The sequence below is a fragment of the Bombus flavifrons genome, chromosome 5, assembly GCF_040668555.2.
Source record: "Bombus flavifrons isolate JBK064 chromosome 5, iyBomFlav1_principal, whole genome shotgun sequence".
NCBI classification, from domain to species: Eukaryota; Metazoa; Arthropoda; class Insecta; order Hymenoptera; family Apidae; genus Bombus; species Bombus flavifrons.
The window spans coordinates 13,151,603-13,175,190 of NC_138446.1; the positions used below are offsets into that span (position 1 = coordinate 13,151,603).

At 39.7% G+C, this 23,588-nt stretch overlaps 1 protein-coding gene across 9 annotated transcripts in view; it reads left to right on the top strand.

Moving 5' to 3' along the window:
- Positions 1–23,588, top strand: part of sick (sickie) — a 193,147-nt gene that overhangs the window by 104,578 nt on the left and 64,981 nt on the right. For 8 of the 9 annotated variants that reach the window (XM_069112536.1, XM_069112538.1, XM_069112533.1 and 5 more), the window contains 3 exons: positions 17,276–17,432; positions 17,691–19,272; positions 19,779–20,146. In XM_069112536.1, the coding sequence (XP_068968637.1) occupies positions 17,276–17,432; positions 17,691–19,272; positions 19,779–20,146 (2,107 nt within the window). Of the gene's footprint in view, positions 1–17,151; positions 17,186–17,275; positions 17,433–17,690; positions 19,273–19,778; positions 20,147–23,588 lie in introns of those variants that run through there. The other variant, XM_069112542.1, reaches the window with a different exon arrangement.

Here is a 23,588-nt window from a genome sequence, read left to right on the forward strand (position 1 = left end):
AAGCTCGTTCGTCTAAACCATCAGTTATCGAATGATGGCCTTTCTTCTAATACGAACGATGTTCCACGATGATGAATGCGCTGCTTGTACGGCTGTGTTTTTGTATTCACGGAATGGTTACAAAAGAATGTTCTCGCCCTCCAATAGACGGTTTTATTTTTTAATTTCACCCTTTGTAAAGTATGAATGGGATAGCTTTTCTTCTATTGCTGGCAAGTTGCGTTTTATTTGACAGCATTGAAAGAGGTTTCCAGCTTTTCGCTTTAAAAAATTCCACATTTTCCATGAACAGGACAATTGGCTCGGAGTTGATGTATTCCAATCGATAGTCAAAAATTTCGACGTACATAGGAATGACATTTTGATTCGCTTTTTAGCTCAACAATTTTCCGCTGCTTTTCCTGACCATTTCTGTGACGGTTAATTCGTAAAACTCGAAACTTGCCCAAACGCACTGAATGCAAAGGACGCGTGCGAGTGTTCGATCAAACCAACACCTACGAACATCTAGGTGTCTAGCAGATACGTATGAATTTTTGTACAATACGATACGAATCCCGCAGCCGTTTGAAGTTTAACATCGCATACGTCAGTGATAAAAATCAGTTCCTTTTCAGCGAAACCGACTGGAATATCGTCATAGTTTGGGATATGCGTCCTCTTTCACCGGGTAACAAACTTGATTTTACGAGCGTGAATGAAATCGTTTCAATTTTGTGTTTACGGTCGACGGTGTAGCCACATAGTTCTCGCGACACTGAACACGTGTTCCCTAAACTCCGACATCGGTAATGTTACTAGCGATGCCATCTCAAATCGAACTTATATTGATAACCTGTTAAACTACACGAGAGATCTCGTACTGTTTAATAATCCATTTATCACTGGAACGAGAAAAAATTTTATTTTCTATTGAAAATTAGTTTCGTGTTAAGTTATATTAAACTTCAGCCACTGATAAAACTACAAAGGCGAACATCAAAAAGCTTCAATCTCGTGGCTTTCTTTCATCCGCCAAGAAATCATTCCTGCCACAGAATATTTGCAACATTTTTTCGTGCTACTAAATTTTCATAACCACGGCGTTTGCCAATAGGAAAGCTTGGTTCACAAGCTGCGACGTGAACGCGTACGTATATACGGAGCACGTACACAGGTCGTCCAGGATGGCTACGACGAAACGGATGAAAAGGTAGACACATAGAGAAAATACTGCAGGGCGAGGGCCAGAACTCTTTGAACCCTCTCTCTGTATTTTCCTGTAGCGTTCTTTCTCTCGCTTCTTCCATGTTGTCGTTTGCACGGCCTTTCGCTCTCTCTCTTTCTTGCTTTTTTCTGCCAGTGCTCCTCTGGTAGCTCTCAAGCGTCTACGGTTTTACTGGTTATACCAGGAGCCAACGACGCCGTCGTGCTGCATTTCCATTATCGAATTCCTCGCAGTCGTTCGTCGCCCACGGTCGTTTATGGTCGCGCGAGAGGGTGACATGTTCTGCGTAAGATTTATCCGCGAACGAAGTCACGAGGAAAGCTGTGCTTGTCATCGAACCGACCTCCAAGGTAGGACTTATTCCGCTGCATCTTTTATTTCGTCCAGCCCTCTTTCACCGATACTTCCCATTTATTTCGATTACGCTTCCCTCTTTGTCCTTTGTTTACGTCTTATCTCACCGATGAACGCGTTGACTCTGCGAATGCTTTTGTCCGCACGAGTCTTTTCTCTTATTTCCTCCGACGTGCGCTCTGTCAAAGAGAAATTTAGATTAGCGAGTGCTACCGATATTCATCCTGTGTATGACTTTCTTTCATCTCGCTAGTTTTCACAACAGTGACAAAATACAGCGCGTTTTTTGTGAATAGTCACACACGCAACTTCGTTTATTTGTTTATTTGTTTTTTTTTTTTAACGATTTTTTCTCTGTTGCTTCTCATCGTTCGAGTTGCGTCGCACGTGGAATATATACGTATTCGACGAACAATTGCCATTTGGTTCGCGCGTTCCCAATGCGTGGGATGTTTCGAGTGAAAAATGTGTTTGCATTCCTGACCATGTTCCACGATTTTATTTTCCTGGAAAAAAGGGTGCTGCCGCTGCACCGTTGAACGAGAAAAGATAGAAACTGGCGCCAAGGTTTATTTCTCTTGGTTGTCACGGTCGTTGTTGTGATTTTCTTCTTTCACGTTCTATTCTCGATCGCTATCTTCTGAACTACAAATATTCTGCTGTTCTTTTTCTTCTTTCTTTCTCCTTTTTTACGTCTATTCTATCTTGTACAGAGTCAGTCTACGCCTCGATTTTCCTACCACGTATTTCTCTTTATTTGCTCTTGCAAGTTTGTAGATTTTCAGATAACAAGTGCTTTCGCGTTCTCATGTTCTAGTGTGTATTATTTCACACATAGAAGATCGATAATTTTGTGACAGCTAAAAAACTCTGTGGTTGTTTAAACAAATACTCCTTGTTATCTTTAATCTGGCATTCCACGTGGAAATCTGTGTCCGATATTCTTTGCTCATCTTGAATTCACCACTGTCGTGTTCCGTACTCAAATAGTCAACCAACCACTTGTAGATTCAATAGGCGAAATAAGGTGACTGTTTCGCAACGTTACGTGTACTTTCCTTTTACGAATTTTTACTCGCTTTTATTCCTTACTGCTCTATGCTTATACATTTTTCTTACGTTTACTATTTACAAATCTGCCTTACAATTATAAAATTACCTACACGTTTCCGTAATTAACGTTACATCTTAACCATATTTTTAATGAATTCATTATGAATTAAAAGTCGTTGCATTTTGCTTTCGTCCACGTAAGGTAAACTCCTCCATGCTTCCCAACAACGTCCAATTAATTAACATTTAATTAGATTTGTCATCGCATAAGTGCAACTTTAGATCTCGCTTTTCTCGCTAAAACGCTTAAATCGGAAAGATCATAGAAACAAAAGGGAACAACCGAGATGGATGAAGTTGTAAAACTGGGTCAGTATCGTGGGACGAATGATCGAACTTTGAAAAGACGCGTGAACCTCCACTTGAGTGGCGTTCATTGGTATTTCATCCGTATCGCATTGCACTTCTCCATTCTTACCTGTGCCCACGTGTGAACGCACGTAACCGCGCGTGTCGTGTACGCGTCAAGATGTTCTGAAAAGGACACGCAGTCGACACGTGTATCTGACAGAGAAGAGAGGGGTTGATCGTTGAAAAGCAGGAGATTCCAGGAGGGTAGCTCAAAGAGAGAAGGAAAGAGAGAGGTGGGCGAGCAAAGGGAGGACAAATAAGGGAATCTAGGAAAAAAGGGAGAGATTGCAATTTGCTGAACTTCACTGTGAAACGAGACAGCTGAGTGACGGCGAGGCTCGTCGTGCTCGGGAAAAAAATCGCTGGCTGTGTTACGTCACTCCACCGATGAAAGTACATTCTTTTTCCTTTTCCTATCTGTCTTTTTTATTCTTTTCCTTTTTATTTTTTGTTTTACGACACGCGATACGATTTTCGACGTTGTTTTATTAATGCTGAATCGAGTGGTGCACCGATAGAATTTGAATAATTCGCTGGAAATTATGAGGCGACCAGGGGGCAGTTGGGGAAACGATCGATAGCAGCCAATCCTGTTTATCACTCCATTTATAATTCAGCCTTTAATTAGCAGCTAAAGCAGAGAATTTCACTTGTTATTTTTACGTTTGAAAAACGAAGCGGAGAGTGTCGCGAAATGTGGGAACGGTGCCCGGCGTCTAAACTGCGATACCACTACGTTTCTTTTTAATTTAGAACGTTTAGATCAACTTTATTAATACAGAACTTTTTCGTCGATCCTTTTATTTTATTCGATGAATTCATCTTGGCCTTTTTCTTCGATCTGCTGCTACTCCTTCGGCAATTTCAAGAGGCTCGATTTGTTCGTAGTTCTCTTCAATCCTGCCATTCTAACTCGTTTCTTTCTGGATTCTTCGTACACATCTCTTTCCGATCAGTGAACTTCCTTTCTTCCAAGTTGAAGCGTCGCTGCGATGAAAATAAAACTCGAAATAAAGAAGGTTTCTCAAAGAATGGGATATATATTTTCCTTTTCCTTCTTCTTTTTCATTTTTCTTTCTTTCTTTTTTTCTTTTTTACGAACCCAACGATGTATCCTGGACATTCATTTCTGATTTCAATGCGATCCTTCGTTCCTCGTGCTTCCTTTCAATTCACCTCGGCAAAGACCGGATATTCCTTTTCTCCAACTTATCGATTCTCAAGTTTTTCAAGTGAGAAATAGACGATAATGATCCACGTCCTCCGTTGCTGACCGACAGAATGGGGCTGCCGATTCGTTTGCTAAATTTATTTGCAAGTCAATGTTAGAATCCCACGGGATTTCTGTGATCCTCGATACCGACATAAATGTTGAATAAATAACTTGTACTCTACAGATATTTCATAAAACTATCTCTTACTTATACAGATAGAAGTTGAAAGGATAGCAGTTATTAAGATATCGATTGTTGTCAGAAGATATCTTCTGTCACTGTACGTTGCACAAGTTCTTGATTAAAGGGAAACTCGGTTAATATTCGTATTGTCCATTAAAATATCGAACATTAATCTACCAAACACAAATCTACGAAATCTCTACATATCGATTAGAATTTCATGTCCCGCGCAATCTCGAAATCTTAATTCCACTGCTCTCGGTATCTTGTTTAATTAAATTTCGCTTCTCAGTGGTTAAATTCATTGACGATATTCCTTCGAGAAGGAGAATATTTATTCAAGATAACGAGGTATTATATCCCGATGGTGTGAGTAAAGACCAGCGCTAAGCTTTGATCCGGATTTTTCGATTTCCGCCCTCATCCGTGCGTTTCCTCGAGCTCCTATTATTCTTGCACGTTGGTGAATTTGAGGGAGCGTAGAAGACAGGCTTGAAAATCCACAGAACGATATTTCCGATATGGTTAGTAGTCAGGATACTCTCCCCTAACCGTATAATCTGCACCTAAGCAACGATGCAAGGGATGGTACAGACCTTTTTCACCATCCTTCGCTATCGAGTGTACACGCACGCCAGCCTTCTTTATGCGCATTTTTCTGCCCGTATTTCTACGCATATTTATGCAGCATGCGATCCACCGCATATAAACGAGGTGCAAAGTCTGAATTTTATATAAAATTGCGGATACGTATACATAAAAATTTCACATCGACGCTTCGCTATACTTCTCGTGAAGCATAGCTTTTTTTTAATCCTGCCATACCGTTTTGAATACGTGTAAGTTTCCTGATAATTTATATTTTTATATATTAGGTTATCCCACAAGTTCGTGCCGTTTTTCGAGCACGAACCATCCCCATTTTTTTTAAACACCTATGAATCGTTGTCTTAGGTATTTTCAGAACATTTGACATCTCTTGAATTGTCAAACTTCGTGATTTTTTAACAAGATCCCGAATTTTATCTTCGTCTGTCTGAGGAGGACGCCCGGAGCGTTCCTCGTCTTCTAAACAGAAATTCCCAGCTCTAAAACGTTGGAACCACTTCCTACAGGTGCGAGATGAAAGCGAATTTTCTCCGTAAACAGCACGTATGTTTTTCGTGGCAATTATTACAGAACTTCCTTTCCGAAATTCATATAACATGAGATGTCGAAAATGGATACGCATTTCACTCATGATTTTTTACTGTTAGAAGTCACTGTGTTCACTATATTACGATCTTATACCCACGAAAATCTGCTCTAGCCTGTTCTCGATCAGCTAAGCTCAAGTGCATTGGTCCCTTATCGTCGTATGTTTATAAATCAACACATGAAATGTATACACAAAAGTCGGCACGAACTTATGGGATGACCTAACATTATATTTTCAATATATTTCTTTAGAAATTAGCGTTTAAGGTTTGTAAAAGCGTTAGGCATCGATGCGTCGTATAAAGAAAGGAAAAATTGTAATAATTGAAACTTTGTATTCTTACGTGATTCGTCTATGGTTTGTAACAAACGATCCAGTGGCCAAGCGTATTCGTGCAACATGCAACTTGTCAATTCGCGGACAAAAGAGCGTACACTTTTCGTAGAGTAGTTCCATTTATTTACACCGCGGGTACCAACAGCTGCTAGCGACGTTAACTCCATCTTGTTTCCTTCGGAGCTTTCCCCTACCCTTCATCGTCACTCTAGTGAAAGGCGATCATTTGGTGGAAATAAAAAATTAGGGGATGTTTCTTCGTCTCGATATTGGATCTTCGTCCGTGATTTCTGACGTGGAATTCAAGGGTGAAAATCAATTTAAACCTCGGAAACGCGTTACACAACTGGCTCTTCTCTCTTCGAATCTTGTTATATCCTCAGGAACATACGTGCATCGATGTACAACGTAATTCGAATGTTTAACAGTTTATTCACAGAAGTGTTTAAAAGACGGAGGAATCCTTCTCGAAGCAAGACAATGAAATTTAATAAGCAGCGATTAAATCCCAGATCAAGACTGCTATTGTGCGGTCACCTCTCGCTGAAAATTAAGATAAGAGAACAATGAATAAGGATGAAGTCTGAACGAAAAAAGATTGGTGCAAAGGAAGCGAAATTAAATTGGAAAATGGAGGGAAAAGGGAGAGGTAACGAGAGAGAAGAGCAGTAAGAGCTAACAAAAAGTAATGCAAGGCATGGTAGGGGCTTCCCAATAGCAAAATAATAGGAAATGGAAAGAAAACATAACGGTTCACGAAAATAATGTGACAAGATGAAAAACGATAATGATCGCGATGCAAAGATATTATAATGGAAGTTGCAGACGTGCGCGTGCGAATACGATACATTAAATTCTGTTTCCGCTTCGGGCAAAGTGCAAACGCGCGGTACACAGCCACATTTACAACTCATAATCAGAAGTTGAATGAACAAAACTTCTGTTACGCCGGAAGTAGGTATATTACAAAGCTCTCCTCTGGCTAAAATGAATTTTAATTTACCACTTCTAGCTTGTTCGTGGTTCGCGTGCTGCAGGCTAAATTGAGAAATAAAAACGCGAGAAAAATTTAATTTCGTTATTATATGCAAGGTCGGACGTGTAAAAAAAATTGCTAGATCTAGGAACAAAACTTGAAATTAGAGAAAATCACGGACTATTACGCGGTAGTTTATATTAATTGCTATACTTATTATTCATTTATGCGCGTTTAATTATACGTATTTGTGTTTAATGCAGACCTTATTTTCTGCGGTAGCAGTAATTTAATGAACATTTTTTTTTTTTTGTTACAAAGATATTTATCATCCATTCGCGTGTCTGGAACTGATCAGAGAATTTTACACGAAAATATCTACTAATCCCATAATCAATTTGTATCGGAAATATCTATCGTAATTTCTGTAACGTGCGAAAAATTAGATTTCGTGCATGCAGGAATAGAACCATACCCTCTGTCTATCGGTTTCTCACAGTGGCATGAAGCATCACGTCCACGATGAGATCCAACCCAAACCGGAAAGCAACATCATTTATATGCGCAATTTTTCATGCGCGAGATAGGTTCGAGCGACGAAGCAGAAAGGAATGCGCGGATTAATGGGATTCAATTTTTAAAGCGAATCTCCTTTTTGCACCTGTTCAATCGATCGCTGAGTTTAATGCACGGCCGATGTTATATCACCACTTACACGGTTGAATTGATTTTCGAACACGATTCGATCGCACGCAAACGTATACTTATAGTTGCCTATCTGACTTATGGGAAAATTAGACGATGCGAATGTATATCGTGTCGGTCAGTAAATTTAGGAGACTTTGCTAAAATTTATCAGTTTCGAGAATACTTGAATTCTTGTCAAATCAGAAAAATACGGTAGGTGTGCAGAGAACACCGAATTAAAGACTCTTGATTTAACCAATACAGTAACTAAACTAACATAAGATTTAGAATTCTTACGACGACACATGAATCGTTCTATATATATTTCCTATTTTAAAATCTATTGTTAGAATTTAATCTTAAAGTTAAGATAAATAATTTGTGGAAGACACAATGTTTATGTTGAAATAATATTAGGTGATATTTATTAAACTGAATTACAGAACCAAATGTATTTAAAATATAAGTGAGTGATATGGTATAATTAACAAAGTGTGCAGGTGAAGAACTTATGAATTGTTGACAGTTGACCAGTTACTCTCAGACTGACTGTACGTAGTGACACATGGTCTCTTAAAAGATTTTGAACCCCCCTCTCTATACAGTAGTGAGTATGACCTGTATAAGTGTCCTGTTCAAATGCCTGTGTAGGTGTCTGTATAAGATCAATATCGTTGTATTCCAACATCTGTTCTATAGACAATACGTATTAATCAATAGGTAAATAATTATATTCAAAATCCACAATGAAACAACTTCCTTTTTTTTTTAATTTTACATTTACAATACAATTTTACAACGTCACATGGTCATTTTAATCCACAGTGAAAGGGTTAGCAACGAGTATCCTTCGACTGGAACTGCATGAAATAGGACGAGTTTCACCTAACGTCTACAATACTAGAATATAAAATCGTAGATTGCCAGGAACACTATAGATGATAGTATGCCTGTATCACGAACGTGAAAGTAGAAAGTCTTATATCCTTTGAAAAATATGCTTAAACATCGTTCATCTCGAACGTCTATTAAATTTCAAAATTACCATGTTTAACGATGCGATAGCGCCAGTAACAGGTTTCGTTGTTCGATTTAGTCGACGAAGACAATTATGCAGCCATCTAATCGAATTCTAGAGACCTTGCTACAAAGTCTGAATTATCATGACATGTACGTTATTAACGATAAAGTATCCTCTATTAAAATATGAAATACGACACGATAAGAACGCCATTCAGCTATATGGATTTTATCACATTGGACATGATATTTTTGTAACATCATACCCTCTACGATTCCCCATCGAATTAAGCGTCTAGATCGCAAGACACGATAGACTTGCTGCAAATGGATTTGGCGGTGAATAGAAAATACTCGATTCACGATGTGCTCCAGCGTTGTCAGAATGCAATTTCGTTGCGATGCCCACAAGGGAATTGAAAATATAATATGCGTCGGATATCGTCGCTGGTGATCTTGTTGCGGAGCAACCCCCTAAAAGGGGGCCGCGACCACAAGAATCATCCAGATTCATCTGCAAATATTCAATTTGTTGAAAAACAGATCGGAAACGTTGATTCTTCGTAATGTCTTTTCATATCAACATTTTCATAACACATCGTTGATATAGTGGGATATAATGTTATACCGTAATATAATATAACGATATAACATAATATAATATATAATAACATAATATAATATAATATATAATATATAATAACATAATATAATATAATATAACGATATGATGGAATATAATGTATTTCTAATGCGTCACACAGAATTTTGATAATGAGTTTATACGTGTCATATATAAAATGGAAAGAAGTTCAAAATCGTTAATATAATATAATATGATAGAATTTCATTATGTTGAAGAAAAGAAAAAAAAATACATAGAAAAAAGACCAAAATTCACGGTGGCCTTATGAGTCAACTACCTCCTGACAATATTCAGGTCTTAAGCTGATCCCACAGGACCGTGACAGAAGAGGCTCCGCTTTGTTGAACTCATCCCCAGCTCTAATTCGTATCGACGACCGCACGTGCGTGAATTCCCCGAAGGAGAAAAAACACGTGCGCGAAATCGGTGAAGCCGATAGCAAAATTGAAACGAGAGGAAACTCCTATCGTTTGTATCACCAAGAAAGGCGTTTACGAGGTTCGAGCCAATCCTATTATCATCCGAACTTCCTCCATTTCCTTAAAATCCCTCGATTGCCTCGTAATTTCATTAACAGCTACTCCTTAACGAAAAGATTCGAAGAATTAAAATTTAATTCAATGAGTTAATTAAAAAATTAAATTAAAAATTAGAATTTAACTCTGCTACGATTCTCCAATTGTCATATTTCCATCTCTTGCTCCAACTTCAGCAAAGAAATAGAATTTGTGATGTTTCAAGAGGTTGTTCAAAAATAAAATTGAAACAAGAAATCATACACGCGTGCAACTTGTCGGGAGATATAACGGTTTATATAATTGGAGTTCGTATAATAGAATCTCACCAATTCTTCTCATGAACAATTATTTCTCACGTAACAAGAGTTCGTTTTCAGGCGAGTGAATTCTAGCAGCTAAAGTTCAATTGGTCGAGCATCGAGTAGAATTTTGCTCGAATAAACGGAGTTCTAATAACCGTCGCAATAAGACCTTTCCCTCCAAACTACAAATATTTTTTAATAGTTAGAAAAGTATAATTGGACCGATAATGACCGAAAGAACGTAGCAGGATTACGTTGGAAACATCGTGAATCCTCTCTATCAACTTGTCGTTCCTCTGTGGATCAGAGATGTCAATAGATAACGAAGTGCAACGAGAAAGAAATTGATGACTGCGCTTTGAAGCAACCGTAATACGATCGACTGACACATGCGACTAATTACAATCTAATCTTCTAATTGAGATTCGAGCTGCAGCACTGGAACCCTCGCGCATTCGCTCACCGTTATCCATACCAACCGCACAAAAGCTCAGAAATAGCAGATGAGAGGCGTCGCGTCGCGTCGGAACAGACGTCAGAAGAGGCGTTAGAACGAGAAGAAGCTTCGTGCTCGATTCGACGGTTAGTCGATAATAGAGTTTTCCGTGGAAAAGGGTCGGTTAGTCATCTCGAAGATGGTCGATGGTGCGGTTCTCGTAGAAGCTGAACGAAAATTCTAAGGGCTCTAATCCCCATCTTAGACTCACACGGGGTGGCCTGACCGTAATTCGACTCTTTAACTAATCATTTTAGCTCTCCTCTGCCCAACCTTTTTTCCGTCCCGTTCACTTCAAAGGCCGCCTTTGACCTCGCGTTTCTGCTTGCAAGCAGATAAACTTTTATTTCTCTGTCGCGAGGATAACAGATTGATTAAAACTTCTCTGCCGATCAAAGCGTTCGTTAGATAGATTGGTTTGAAAAATCCTCCACGGTCGTTCATGGGCAAATGTCGTTAACGATCGTGATAACCACTAAACGGACTCGTTTAATTTGATGTTCCTATAATTTTACCGGGTTATCGATCTCCGTATTTTGTTCAGTTTACGTTATCCCGAAATTTCAACTGTAGATAGATGAATTACGTTTTTGGTATAGACGCAGAAACATTCGCGATGTAATAACGTATCATCCTGCAAAAGAATCGCGTCAATAATCTTTCAAACAGTTCAAGATTCCTAGACTTACAAAGGTTGATCATTTCTATTCTTTATATGATCGTACGTATTCGTAATTTTATTCCTCTTAAAGGCTTTCACCTTGTGCACTTAAGCGTGTAATCATAGAATGAATCGTAGTGCTTTATCTTAAGCGTAACTCGATATAACGGAGGTGGGAACAGAAAACAGAAACCGATATTTCCAACTATAACATACGTGGGAGTAAGTCGTCTCATATGGCAATCTAAGAACGTTTACACTCAGTTTGTCTCGCAGCGATGGAAAACGCCTTTGTTAGCCGTTACTTTTTCTTTATTTGCTGTGTACGATATCACGCAATAATCGTATCATTTTCGTCATTTGTTCTTGGAAATTTTTTATCAAATATATTCGATAAATTGTTACGTCATCAAATTATGCGAACGGAGCAGAATCAAATAAATAGTATCGATAACATTCCCCGAACTTTTAATCTTAGCATTAACGTAATGACGTTTTCTCTTTACCGTATGACGATGTTATCGAAATTTTGTAATTCCCTGTCAACAAGTATACGTACGTACGTATGACTTCGTAGCAGGCTTAACTCTTCACGCAAGAAATGAAAGGATTCGAATTCGTTACGTTGTATTTGTTTTAGACCTGACTGTCTAATTACGTATAATAATTTGATGAAGAGCTAAGTGCATGTTCGACGAGCGTGGAGAAATCGTTTTGCCGCTAATCTTCGCTGATCTTCCGTTCCCGGCAAATCCTCCGGTGTGCCAATGGAGTTCCCTACACATATCGCATGCACTGCACGCTTCTCAGTGACTCTCAACTGGCGCTAACTCTCCTTTAATTGAACTGCGCGTTTAACTATCGTAAGAATGACGCATAACTGTCGATAGTCGGTAAGAAAGGAACAATAACCTAGAAGATCTCTGTTCATCGCATCCGAGTCCTTCCCGAACGAGCTTAGATCCCGAAACGATTAATATTAGAAAAATACGATAGATCAATTAGAAATTGGCGTAGCACGTTAGTAGAGTGAAAACTACGTGATAATTAAAGCGGTAATTCATCAAACAAGCTGTCGCAGTTCGATTCGATTGCAGACCACGAACATATTCTACAAACCCAATGATCGTTCCTCTCGCCGGGCGCGCATTATCGAGCCTTCTGAGAAAATAAGTAATCTGCGTCTTTCTGGTTACATCTGTTCAGTAGAAAATATCGAAAGTGGAAAGAAGAAGGAAACGAGAGACAAGAGATAAAAAGAGAGAAGTCAGTGTCTCTCAGAGAGTCACCACTGAAGTTAATCGCTTTGGCCTGTCAATCGTACATTCACACGATTACATACGCATGCATACGCATGGGTCGCTCGAGGCACACGCTCGCACACACAAATATGCAACATACACACAAACACACATACAGAGACGTCGATGAACACGCTCGTACACCACGTAGACTCGATGCAATGCCCTTATGAGTTCGTACACCGTTAAAGACGCACTAATGCAACCGCTGCTCGTTGCTCCCTCGTGCATCGATGCACTCTCGCCACGAAGCGTACCAGCGAAACAAAAGGAGGGAGGAGAGCGTAGAGTGGAACAGTATGGAGCTGTACCGCATTCGCATGAAATGCAAGTGCGAGTTTACGTTAGAACGAGAACACGGGAGGACGCATCGCCCATAATCGGTCGATCGCACGAAATTCGGTTAAAAGTGTAACCGCCGCCACCGTAAAAACGTCGTGAGAGCCTCTGTGCACGTGACATTTGACTCGTGATTCTTGATTTACGACGGCAGTTTAGTGCGAGTTCGGTAAGCTATTTGATCGTTCTATCAAACTGTGCGATATCGAGAAATCTTTCTTCTCTTTGTCTGATTTTTACGGCGTTTTGTCCAGCGTCGCGATTGTTAAAGATTCGCTGCGTTTATTTTGCACGTTTTCTAACCGAGAAACGCGAAATAGACAGGGTGTCTCTGTAAATAAGAAAATGTTTGTCTACTCGGGGAAAAACAATTTTTTAGTAGGTCTCCGCCGCGAGTATATTTAAAGTGGGATGAGAGGTAAAATTAGAACAACGTGAAGTTTGAAGCACTGTGCTTGGAGGAAATACAAGAACGAGTTCGCACGCGTTCGCTGCCATGAGAGCGCAACAAGTCTTGCCTAGCACGCACGTTGCGGAATTTCGCAGCCCTTTGCATCCCAGGTTCCTCCCATTCTATTGTCCCTGGATGCCATGCTCCTTAATTTCAACTTCTTTCTCTTTGGACTGTCGTATATTATACATCTTCAGTATTGTCTAAACTCGTAAAATAATTTACGAACGCGAAAAGTCTGAAAGACATCAGCGATAATTTCACATGGTTTCCGGTTAAATATTCTTCTACATAGAAGCACGTAATGTACAGGCTGCGCATATTTATGCCAATTCATGCCTTTGATAACGGTGAAATACGAAATATACTTTACTCCTTAAATATTATAACAAATACGTACTTTACCTTGCACACCTTGTATACATGTTCCTTCATATTACGCAAATATACATTCTCTGCATTTTTGCATGTTTCTCATAAATGCACGGACAACCGCAGCCTGGTAATAAAATACTAACCTGCAATATTCAACATCTATCCTTCAAAACGCTGGTACATGGAATACATAATACACGAGCATGATTGAAAAACACCTGGCGCTTTGGATAGAGTAGGGATAAAGAGAAAAAAAAGTACTGGCATGGGAGAGCATGATAGTGCAGGTGGTTTCTATGTCCTGGTATATCCTGGTCAATATTTGAGAATTCGGGGCGCGCGAATGTCGTTAATATCTTGCAGGATCGATCGGTCGTGCTCCGACTTCCGATGAATCATTTTCATGACAGGCAACCTCTAATGCCTGGTCACGTTTTAACTTCTCTATCTCGTCTCTTCCCCTGCCTCTTCTTTGTCAGCGATGCCCCGATTCGCTGATAATAAAAAAATCGAATTTATTACGACACCCCGTGACTGAAGCTTTTCGTAAGACGCTAAGAGTTCCGGCTGAGATACAAATCTCCGTACTCTCACAATAGCCAATTGATTTATAGTTTACTCGGTATTATCATTTAATTGACGATGACTCGCCGAAGTAGTCGAATGGATATATTATGTACGTTGTATAAAATTGTTTAAAATTCCATTGGTACCATTACGCAATTATAATTATATACATTCGTAATTATAGTTTGAAACGAAGCTGAAAACGTGTATAGAAATTGGAAGATATTTAGTGAAATCACGCATTTTGCAAAAATTCTAAATTATTAATTATACCAGTAAGCCTAGATACATTTAGCGAGGCCATCTCTAACACAAATCGTGCAATACCAATCTTCATGTAACTTACGATCAAAATGTAGATGAATATGGGTGTTGTCGTGCACGAACAGTACGTAAGTGCTACATATAGAAAAAGTGAAAGAACAAGGACAAGTAAGCTGTGCTAATTTTATGTAAGCGACGTAACTACGATACCTTAAAAAGCGAAGCGCGACTAAGGCGATTATCTCTTAACAGTAAAATCCAAGCATGCAATGTACCCATCATACGAAATATAAAATAAAATGAAACCTCTGTCTTCACATTTCTCCACTTTATTTCATCCTGTTTGAGATCAACGTATGCAATCGTTGGAATCCTAAATCCCGTTTTAATTGCGCTCTTTCCTTTTGTTTGGTTCCGTGCGTATTTAAATTCCAATGGCAACACAACGAAAGAATGCGATTCACCGATTCGCCGGCACGCATGGTATCCGATTATGAATGCGACTACGCATGGTCGCGCTCGTTATACGATGGCTGATCGATAGAGGGTTAAACTAATAACGACGCCCCTCGCAAATAGCCTTGCAACATCGTAAGATTTCTTCATTCTCAGCCACGAACCGTTTATCTCGTATCCAGTCGATTTGTGTCGCGTACGTAGTTTGACAATTGAGCTGATCGACCGGCCAGAATTAGACTCTGTTATTACGGCGAATCAGTGTCAGCACCGGTGCCAATGAAGAACGATCGCGGTTGTCGAGATTACCGTAACGAGTACCGATCGAACGTGTGACCGGCGCGCTCGAATTAACTTAAGTAAATAGAGGAATTGATTTAAGCCACACGATCCTTAATGTGATTCATCGCGAGGAAACTACGTTGTCCGAGTTTGTTACACGCGTAACGTGGACGCGAGTTCTCAGAGCTTGCAGCAAATTAAACGTACGACCATTTTAAATTATAAATTGAGCTCGATTGAATCCGCGCGTTGGCTCTTTAGTTACGTAAACACGCTCTTCTCGGATACTTGGAAAATACATAAAATTAAACGGTTTGCGAAACTAATTTCAAACACGTGTTATCGCTGAGAATGGAATGTGAAATTATCGCGCGAAAGTAATAAATCACGAAGGCCTGGATAAGTTAGAAAGTTGATATTTTGAGTGATGCGAATACCAGAATACCATAATTGAAGATAATAAGAAAATAGATAGTAATTCAATGGAATAACGATAAGAATTTCAAAAAGGAAATAAGCAGCAATTAAATTAAATAAGCTAACTTTCAGATATAACTAAGTAATAATCTAATTGATTTGTTCGACCAATCCGTGTTAACAATTCCAAAATTCTGAGTTACGAGCAAATAATTAATTGCTTCGTGGTTATTCCCCTGTGCTGAATTTAATTATCATACATGCGATGTTGAATTATTTAGTATCGTCGTTCGTCTAACCGAACGAGTCGCTCTGGCTTATATTAATAAGTCACTCGGTCTTTCTGCTAATTACGGGTGTGCAACAATAGAATGACACGAGTAATAAATTACATAACTTCTGCCAGCTGGCAGTAGCGTGGATCAGGATAACGCAGCTGTTTCATGATCTAGATTAAAATTTATCAGGGATCTTCATTGCGACAATTTAGGTACACTGTAAAGTGTATCGCGTAATTTTCTATTTGCAGTAATCGGTCGTCTATCCAATTCTTTTTCAAAAATAGCGTTGGATAATTCATCCATATATATATTTCCTAATTTCTCCTTTCATACCAACTAATTAATTAGTTTTTTTTATTGAGAATTATTCTCCAAAATAAATACGATAAAACCTGTGTTATCTGAACGTATCTTTTTTAAAGTCACGCGTAGAAGAAAAATGTGTTTTAATCCATAAATTTCTACGACGGGACGACTATAATATTATCTCTGTATCACATGGCAGAGAGTATCTTTCCGTATTGCGATACACAAGGCTGAAAAACACCTACTATTATTTTAACTTAATCTTTCGTATGTAGCGGTTTTAATGTCCTTTGTGTCCGTCGAATGATATAACTACTATGTTTCCATGCAAGATGATCTATTAATTCGACGTGTTATAACTTTGTCGCATGATAACGTAAATTACTTGGTGGAAACAATGTCTGCGATTACAGTAGTGACAGATTGAGCAACGAGCAGTAGCGGATTAATCTCCTTGCATGGTAAATGCACGCTGTCACGTGTATGTACCATAGCAGGCCTGCGGTTTATTTTGTCTACAAACAGCGTATACTTCCCAGACACAGCTACGGAGTCGAGGTCTGGTACAGTATTGCGACTGTGCTCGGTTAATGAGCCAACCGATCGTCGTTTTATTGAGACGCGGCCAATGACAGTGTGAATACTGTTAGAAAAAGACCAGACGAATTATAAGCGTTTATCGTCGATCGTTTAATTAAATGTTACGAGTGCACTTAGTACGGATATTTTCTCGAATATCGAAAATTTTATCATTATTGGGATTCAGAGTAGCTGATGGTTCTTCGTCTATTGTGAACGTGATCCTTCATCTCCTTTTTTTCAAAGTATTTACTACGACTATTATATCCGCTATTTCACTGCATCGATGCCCGCTCAACTCGATTGTCGGTTAAAGATGATATCTTTTCATGTTTTAAAGCAAACAGCGATATTCCAAGGAACGATTAAACAGGATCAATGATTTTCTGTTTCAGGTGGTTTAAAACATGGAAACGGTGGCATAGGCAGTGCAAGCAGTTCGAGAAGCACAAGTCCGAGTCAGCAACAGTCACCCCAAAGCGGACTCTCTTTCATTCCTCAGCCCAGAAATCAGAATTCTACGAATAGACAACCTGCAGCTACTACTCCAAGGTAAATATCAATTTTTCCTAACGATACAGCATACATTGGCTGCTATATATATACTTTTTATCCTTCATTTTCCCAATTTCTTTTCATCATATCTTTCTTTGCAGTAACACAATTGTTAAAGTGTCTACCATTTGTTATCGAGCATACTGTAGACTCGATAATGTTTTCCCATCGTTGCGTCGTTCATATTATTTGCTATTTCTCACAATCGGAATAATGGCATCGAAGAACTAATCATCGAACATTAAATCGTTTCAGCCCTCGAACGTCTACGGTGGGCAAACCCAGCGGCGTAAGGACTGCTCAACAATCGCCATACGCCACCACGGGAGCTCCCACCCAGCAAAACAAGAACTCAGTCTTAGACAAATTCAAGCTCTTCAACAACAAAGAGAAGAATCAAGATCGCGGTAAAGCTTCGTCCGGCGTGTCGAAACGTACATCCAGTTCTTCCGGCTTTTCCTCGGCGAGATCGGAACACTCCGATAGCTCGACGTCGCTGTGCGATCAGAGCAAGTTGCAAGTGGAATCGCCCAAGAGTCGTGCGCTGAAATCGAAGCTGCAATCGACCAAGCCGGCGAAACAGACGAGCCCGAAGACAGTGAGGAAAGAGCAGAGCAAAGCTCAAAGTAAAATAGCGCGGACGAAGGGTGCACCTGATAAATTGGTCGGCTATAATCCGCCCTTAGAAGATGTCAAGCCGACCAGTAAAATCGGTGGCGTGGGGGCCAAACCGGCCGTGGACAAAAAGTCCTCGAATCTCCACGATCTGCTGAAGCAACAGCCTAGCAGTCAACTGCAGAAACCGAATCCTTCCGTATTGATGCCTCCTAAGCAAATCGCTGCGCAAGACGCGAAGAACTTTGGCAGCTTGAAGAACGACTCGTCGAAACAGTCGCCCAGACCCAAGATGGAGCTGCCAGCCAAGATACCCGACACGAAAGTTCATCTGCAAAATATGAAGGTTCCACCGAACGGATTGAACAAGGACGTTCTAGCGCAGAAGGTATTATTGAGCAATACGAATGGTATGATCAAGCAGACTGAGCACGAAGAAATCGTCATCACCAACGAGAATAGTTCTACGATCGATCACACGTTGTCTATGAACCAAGCGAATTTGTGCGACCAAAAGTCGACGGTCGAGAAGCAAAAGGAGATCGGCGAGAACGTATTGATGAACAATCAAGCGGCACCCGTGGAAAATAGCAATCCGTCGAAGCAACAAAATACGAGCCTGCCCGTGAAAGCTCGAATTCCAAACGAAATACACGAGACAGAAAGGATAAATGGAAAGCAAACGCCGCCTGTTTCTCCTCGCAACAGCCCGGAAGCACCGATGGATGTAAAAATGGCAAGCATTCAAGAGAACCCGGCAGCTGCTGCAACAACTCACGTTAACGTTCCTCCTCACGGGCAAGTTTCGAACGCGCTAAATTTTGGAGCGAATAAGCAGCCACCGGTTCTTAATAGTCCACTGCAAGGTTCAACCTTGGGCGCTTCCGGGAGCCCAGGTTCCAGCATTCCGAAGCCCACGGCCTTGGTGAAAGGCACTTCGAAACCACCGAAGGAAAACAACATGCCAGGCGCACCGACGCCCACAAAATTAAAGGCAGACGCTTTGCATCGTAAGCTCGATCCGAACACGGTTGCAATGGTGTCACCAATGCCAAGTATCTCCGACCTGATGTCCGAGAGCTCTCATAGTAATTCTAATAGTACTGGTCAGAGTAATTCCAGCGACAGCAGCGTTATTTATAGGCCCAGCAGCGAAAGCGGCAGCGAAATCAAAACCATACCTAACAGGAAAATTGACACAACCTTCGAACAAATGGAGAAGGTCAGTAACACTGTCGATACGTCGATACGTATTCCTCGGACGAACGATGTATTTAACTTCGGTAAAATATTACTTGACGCTTTTATAGTAGGCGATAGGCGGCAAGTATTTAACTGTTAGCGACTTTAGGCAGACGATTGCAAGGACTCGTCTTTGCTGTGATAGTGTACAATTCGTACAAAAATTATTGCGGAATAAAACAGGCGTTATCAAGGAAAAAATAGAGATGCGCCAGAAAAATGTTGTATGTTTAAAAGAAAATTTAATAAATTTCAAAGAGAACACAACAGAATTCCGCAGAAAGAATAAGAGATCTTTAAGCGAAAAGTCGCGTGTCCGCCAGTGTAGCCCAAAACACCTGCTGTGAAAACGTTGAGTAATTACGTATTATGCACGGCTGCTGATAAAATTGCATAGTTAGCGTAATGCAAACCATACTTTAATTGCTAAATATCAAAAATGAATGTTAAATGCAGGATCAGGCGTTAATTTAGTCTATTTTATAGGTTTTGTCAGAAAGTTCAACGTGCGGTGGAGGTTCTATGGGTGACGACGAAGCAGAGATGACAGTGAAGCCTATGCAGCCTCTACTTCGCGGTTACACGCCGGGTGCAAGGGCCCTTCAGACCTTACCAAGCAGAACAACAGCGCGACAGTACACGATTCTTCATTCTTCTTCTCATCATCATGTCGGTCACGATTACGCGGACATCGACGTCGCCTCCGGTTATCTGAGCGACGGGGAGGTTCTTCGAGGTGGCATGACCGTTGGTAGTAGAACTATATCCGACTTGTGCGATGGTTACATGTCCGAGGGCGGTGCCTCGTTGTACGCACGCAGAATCAATCCGTCTTACGGCCACGATCACGAGAGGTAAGTTTATAGAAACGTTCATTTTTATCTAAATATTTCGATTACGTTTATTCGACTGTCTAAATTAGTTGAGATTAAATTTTAGTTAAAAAACAGTTAAACGAAATTTACGGATTACCGCTGAGAAACAATACATGCTTCGCTAATCTATTATTCGGTTTCATTTAAGTCGGCTCGAGATTGTACTTATTTGTTATTAATAATCCAACTTCACAGTGTTTATTTTTTGTTTACTTTTAGTAACATAAACTTTTAAAGTAATATCCTTTGATGCAAGGAAGATGAAAAGATTTCAAATCGCCTGAAAAGTCTCCAAGACAAAGCACGCTACGTTATACGTGTTTTCGTCCATTTATTTCCACGAGGGCATCTTGTTGCTTCTTGGTGCACGTGTTTCAATGGCACGTCGAGTGAGTCATAGTTCCCCCATGAACGTAAAATGTAAGCCGCCAGATTTGTCAGCGCACGTGGGCCCAATTGCGGATTCTAACCGATGAATATAATTTTATTAGCGGACAAAGCGTTGCCGTTTTTCAAGAAATTGTTTGGAAATTTTCATTGTTCCCATTCAATCGTTCTTTACTCGCGATTTATTTAAGAAAACGTAAATCAACCTTTAAAGTTTGAACAAAATTCTTACATATACGTCATAGCTAATTAGGGAAAAAACGATATTTTTCACCCAACTATTTATTACCTTACAATACAATTGTGAAAACGATTGCTAATTTCATTTTAAACATCAAGGAGATACTTAAGTAATATTAAGTTATTCTAGCGCGAATCACTCGGCGAAGTAGATTAACGATGTCTGAATCAGACTTAATACGGCATGCACCAAGTAGCGATGCTACTACTAACGGCCTTTAATTAGACGAAATTTGCAGGGGCTAATTTCGTACGGGCCTCCAATTACTCAGCTCTTCGCAGCTTAGCACGGTTATCTTTGGTTGCTTCGATTGAATTAAGAAAGCCTTGTCGAGATGCTGGTTAATTAACTTTTCTATGCTTCACTTTTATCCATTTTTCTAGTCTCTCATCGAGTTACTTTACCTGAAAATCCACTAGTTTTCTGTTAATTTCAGACCGTTTCGAAAGTGTTTGTACCTAAATTACGTTCACGTAATTACGAACGCGTAATAAATTCGTGAGATTTGTGTTATTAACATTCGCCGAACAAAAAGTAAAAGTCAAAATCTATTAAACTTTAAGAAAATCAAAGTATCCTTAAAACGCCCGAAACGCTTAAAATATTTGGTTATCAGATAATTCCGCTTAGTACATATATTGCGCGTACCTTTACGGTGTTACGGAATATTTTTCCTATTGTGACCAACCAATCAAAATCGGAGAATTTCGTTGCGACAGAAGTGTCGAAGGATGGAAAGAAAATTTGACTGGAAGCAGAGGAGAATTGGCAATGGAGAAAAAAGCGGAAATGGGTCAGTGGTGATCATTTCGATTAGATTCACCGCATTGAGTTTGGATTCGTCTCGGTCGAATAGAATCTCATTGAAGCGTAGGTCGTTTTATCCAGCTCGTTCGACTATTCAATCTCATTTGATTTCCTTCGAACGTGTCGTCCATGTAAAGTGTATTGGACGAACGACAATAATTTCTCGCGAATGCCCTATATTACAACTCGGTCCAGCAGATAAGAAATTCCACTGCAATTTTCGCAGGAATATAGGACATGGCCATCGTTCGTAAGGAAACTCCGGTTGTATCGATAATAGCGAGGAAACAGCGAGTTAACGATTGTGATGCGTTCCATGCGACGAGAATAATCATAACGGAAATGTTCTAGCGCCATACTCGTAATTTTGTACGAATATCACGTATCGCGTTGACAATCTTGGCGAAAGTTGCTTCGAATATTAATATTTTTAGAATTATATTCTATAGAGATTTTTACAGAATCAGAATCCATCGATTCATTCATATCGCGTCCCTGCACACATAAGGACCTTCGTTAACATATTGCTAGCAGATCGAGGGGATTTCCCCATTTCACTTAGCGAGGCACTGAACTCTATTGACGTAACAATAGAAACTTGTAATTCCTTCATAGACTACTACCAATCAAAGCATAATGAAATATTCATATCTCCATCTCATCCAATCCACAAAATCGTTTCCATATTAATTTAGGATACAGACAGTTTCCAATTTCAGTATACGCTATAACGTCCAATGAACATAAAATTCTTTGGTGAACTACTGGATTGTGTTCCTTCTTTCCGAACCTGTTCGATTCTTAGGTTTCCATTTTATAAGAAAAGCGGAGACACGAAACAGTTAGATCGGATGAAAAAAAAAGAACTCGGTGAACGTTCCCACCTAGAGTGACTTCGAGTGGATTATCCCGATTATATCGAGAAACGCCTTGAATTTAAAGCGCGCATCTATAGAGCCGTGCCCCGTGGCAATTTGCCCTCTGTACCGATATTCGAAACCTCGACACGATCCAGACACTTGTATGGCTATACAGTACATGCGACCTAGGCGAAAAACGTATTATCGGCAGTCGTTCGATTCATTTTCCGATAATAGAGACAAATTGTTCGATCGATGCAATTTGTTACAGTTTGTTACAATTTGTTATAAATGGATAAATGGATAAAATGCCATTTCAAACGGAACGAGTATTATTGCAGTTGTAGCAATAAAAAAATGCTTAGGCTTTTATCACACTTAAACTAGTCTATTAAAAACAAAAATTTATATGCCATAGATATATTTCAGTTTCAGCTTGTTTCATAGTTAAGGTCGTAGCACCATTTATCGATGATTCTAAAGTTAGAGTATTTGATTCTATTTATTTTACTACATTCTGTATGATATTTCCTATCCTCTCGGACTGAAACGATCGTTTCTTTACTCTGTCATCATACCGTTTACTATTTCAACTTCTCGATTGGTATAGTGACACTTTAGGACGCTTCAATTTTCCACGGTAATTTACTCAGCCAACGACGGTCGCTCGTCGAACAGAAATACTGCGGAGTATTGCGGAGCGTTCTGAAGGTAACGTTCAAGCCAAACAAGCAGAAACATAGACCGAGAACAGCAGCATTCGCTCGTGCTCGTTTAGTGTAAACGGCCGTCTAGTAATTTGTTCGTAGAATTATTTACACCGAAAGAGCTTCGCTGCGAATATACGTTCGTTAAAATTAGACCGTGCACCTTCTACCAGAATGCTCGATAGTTATTTCCAGTTTGATCCTTACTTACATCAGCGACTACGACGTTTGACGAAATTGTAAGGCAGTATATTATAAAATGGATCATAGTAATGACGTCTAACGAAGAAATTGTAAGAAATCCTACTATAAAATAAATTATACGATAATCGAATTGTATTAGATCATTCGGATGTTTGATTTCCTATTCGGCGAATAATCGCCACTCTGCGAAAAATAGCTCGCTTGCGCTTCAATTT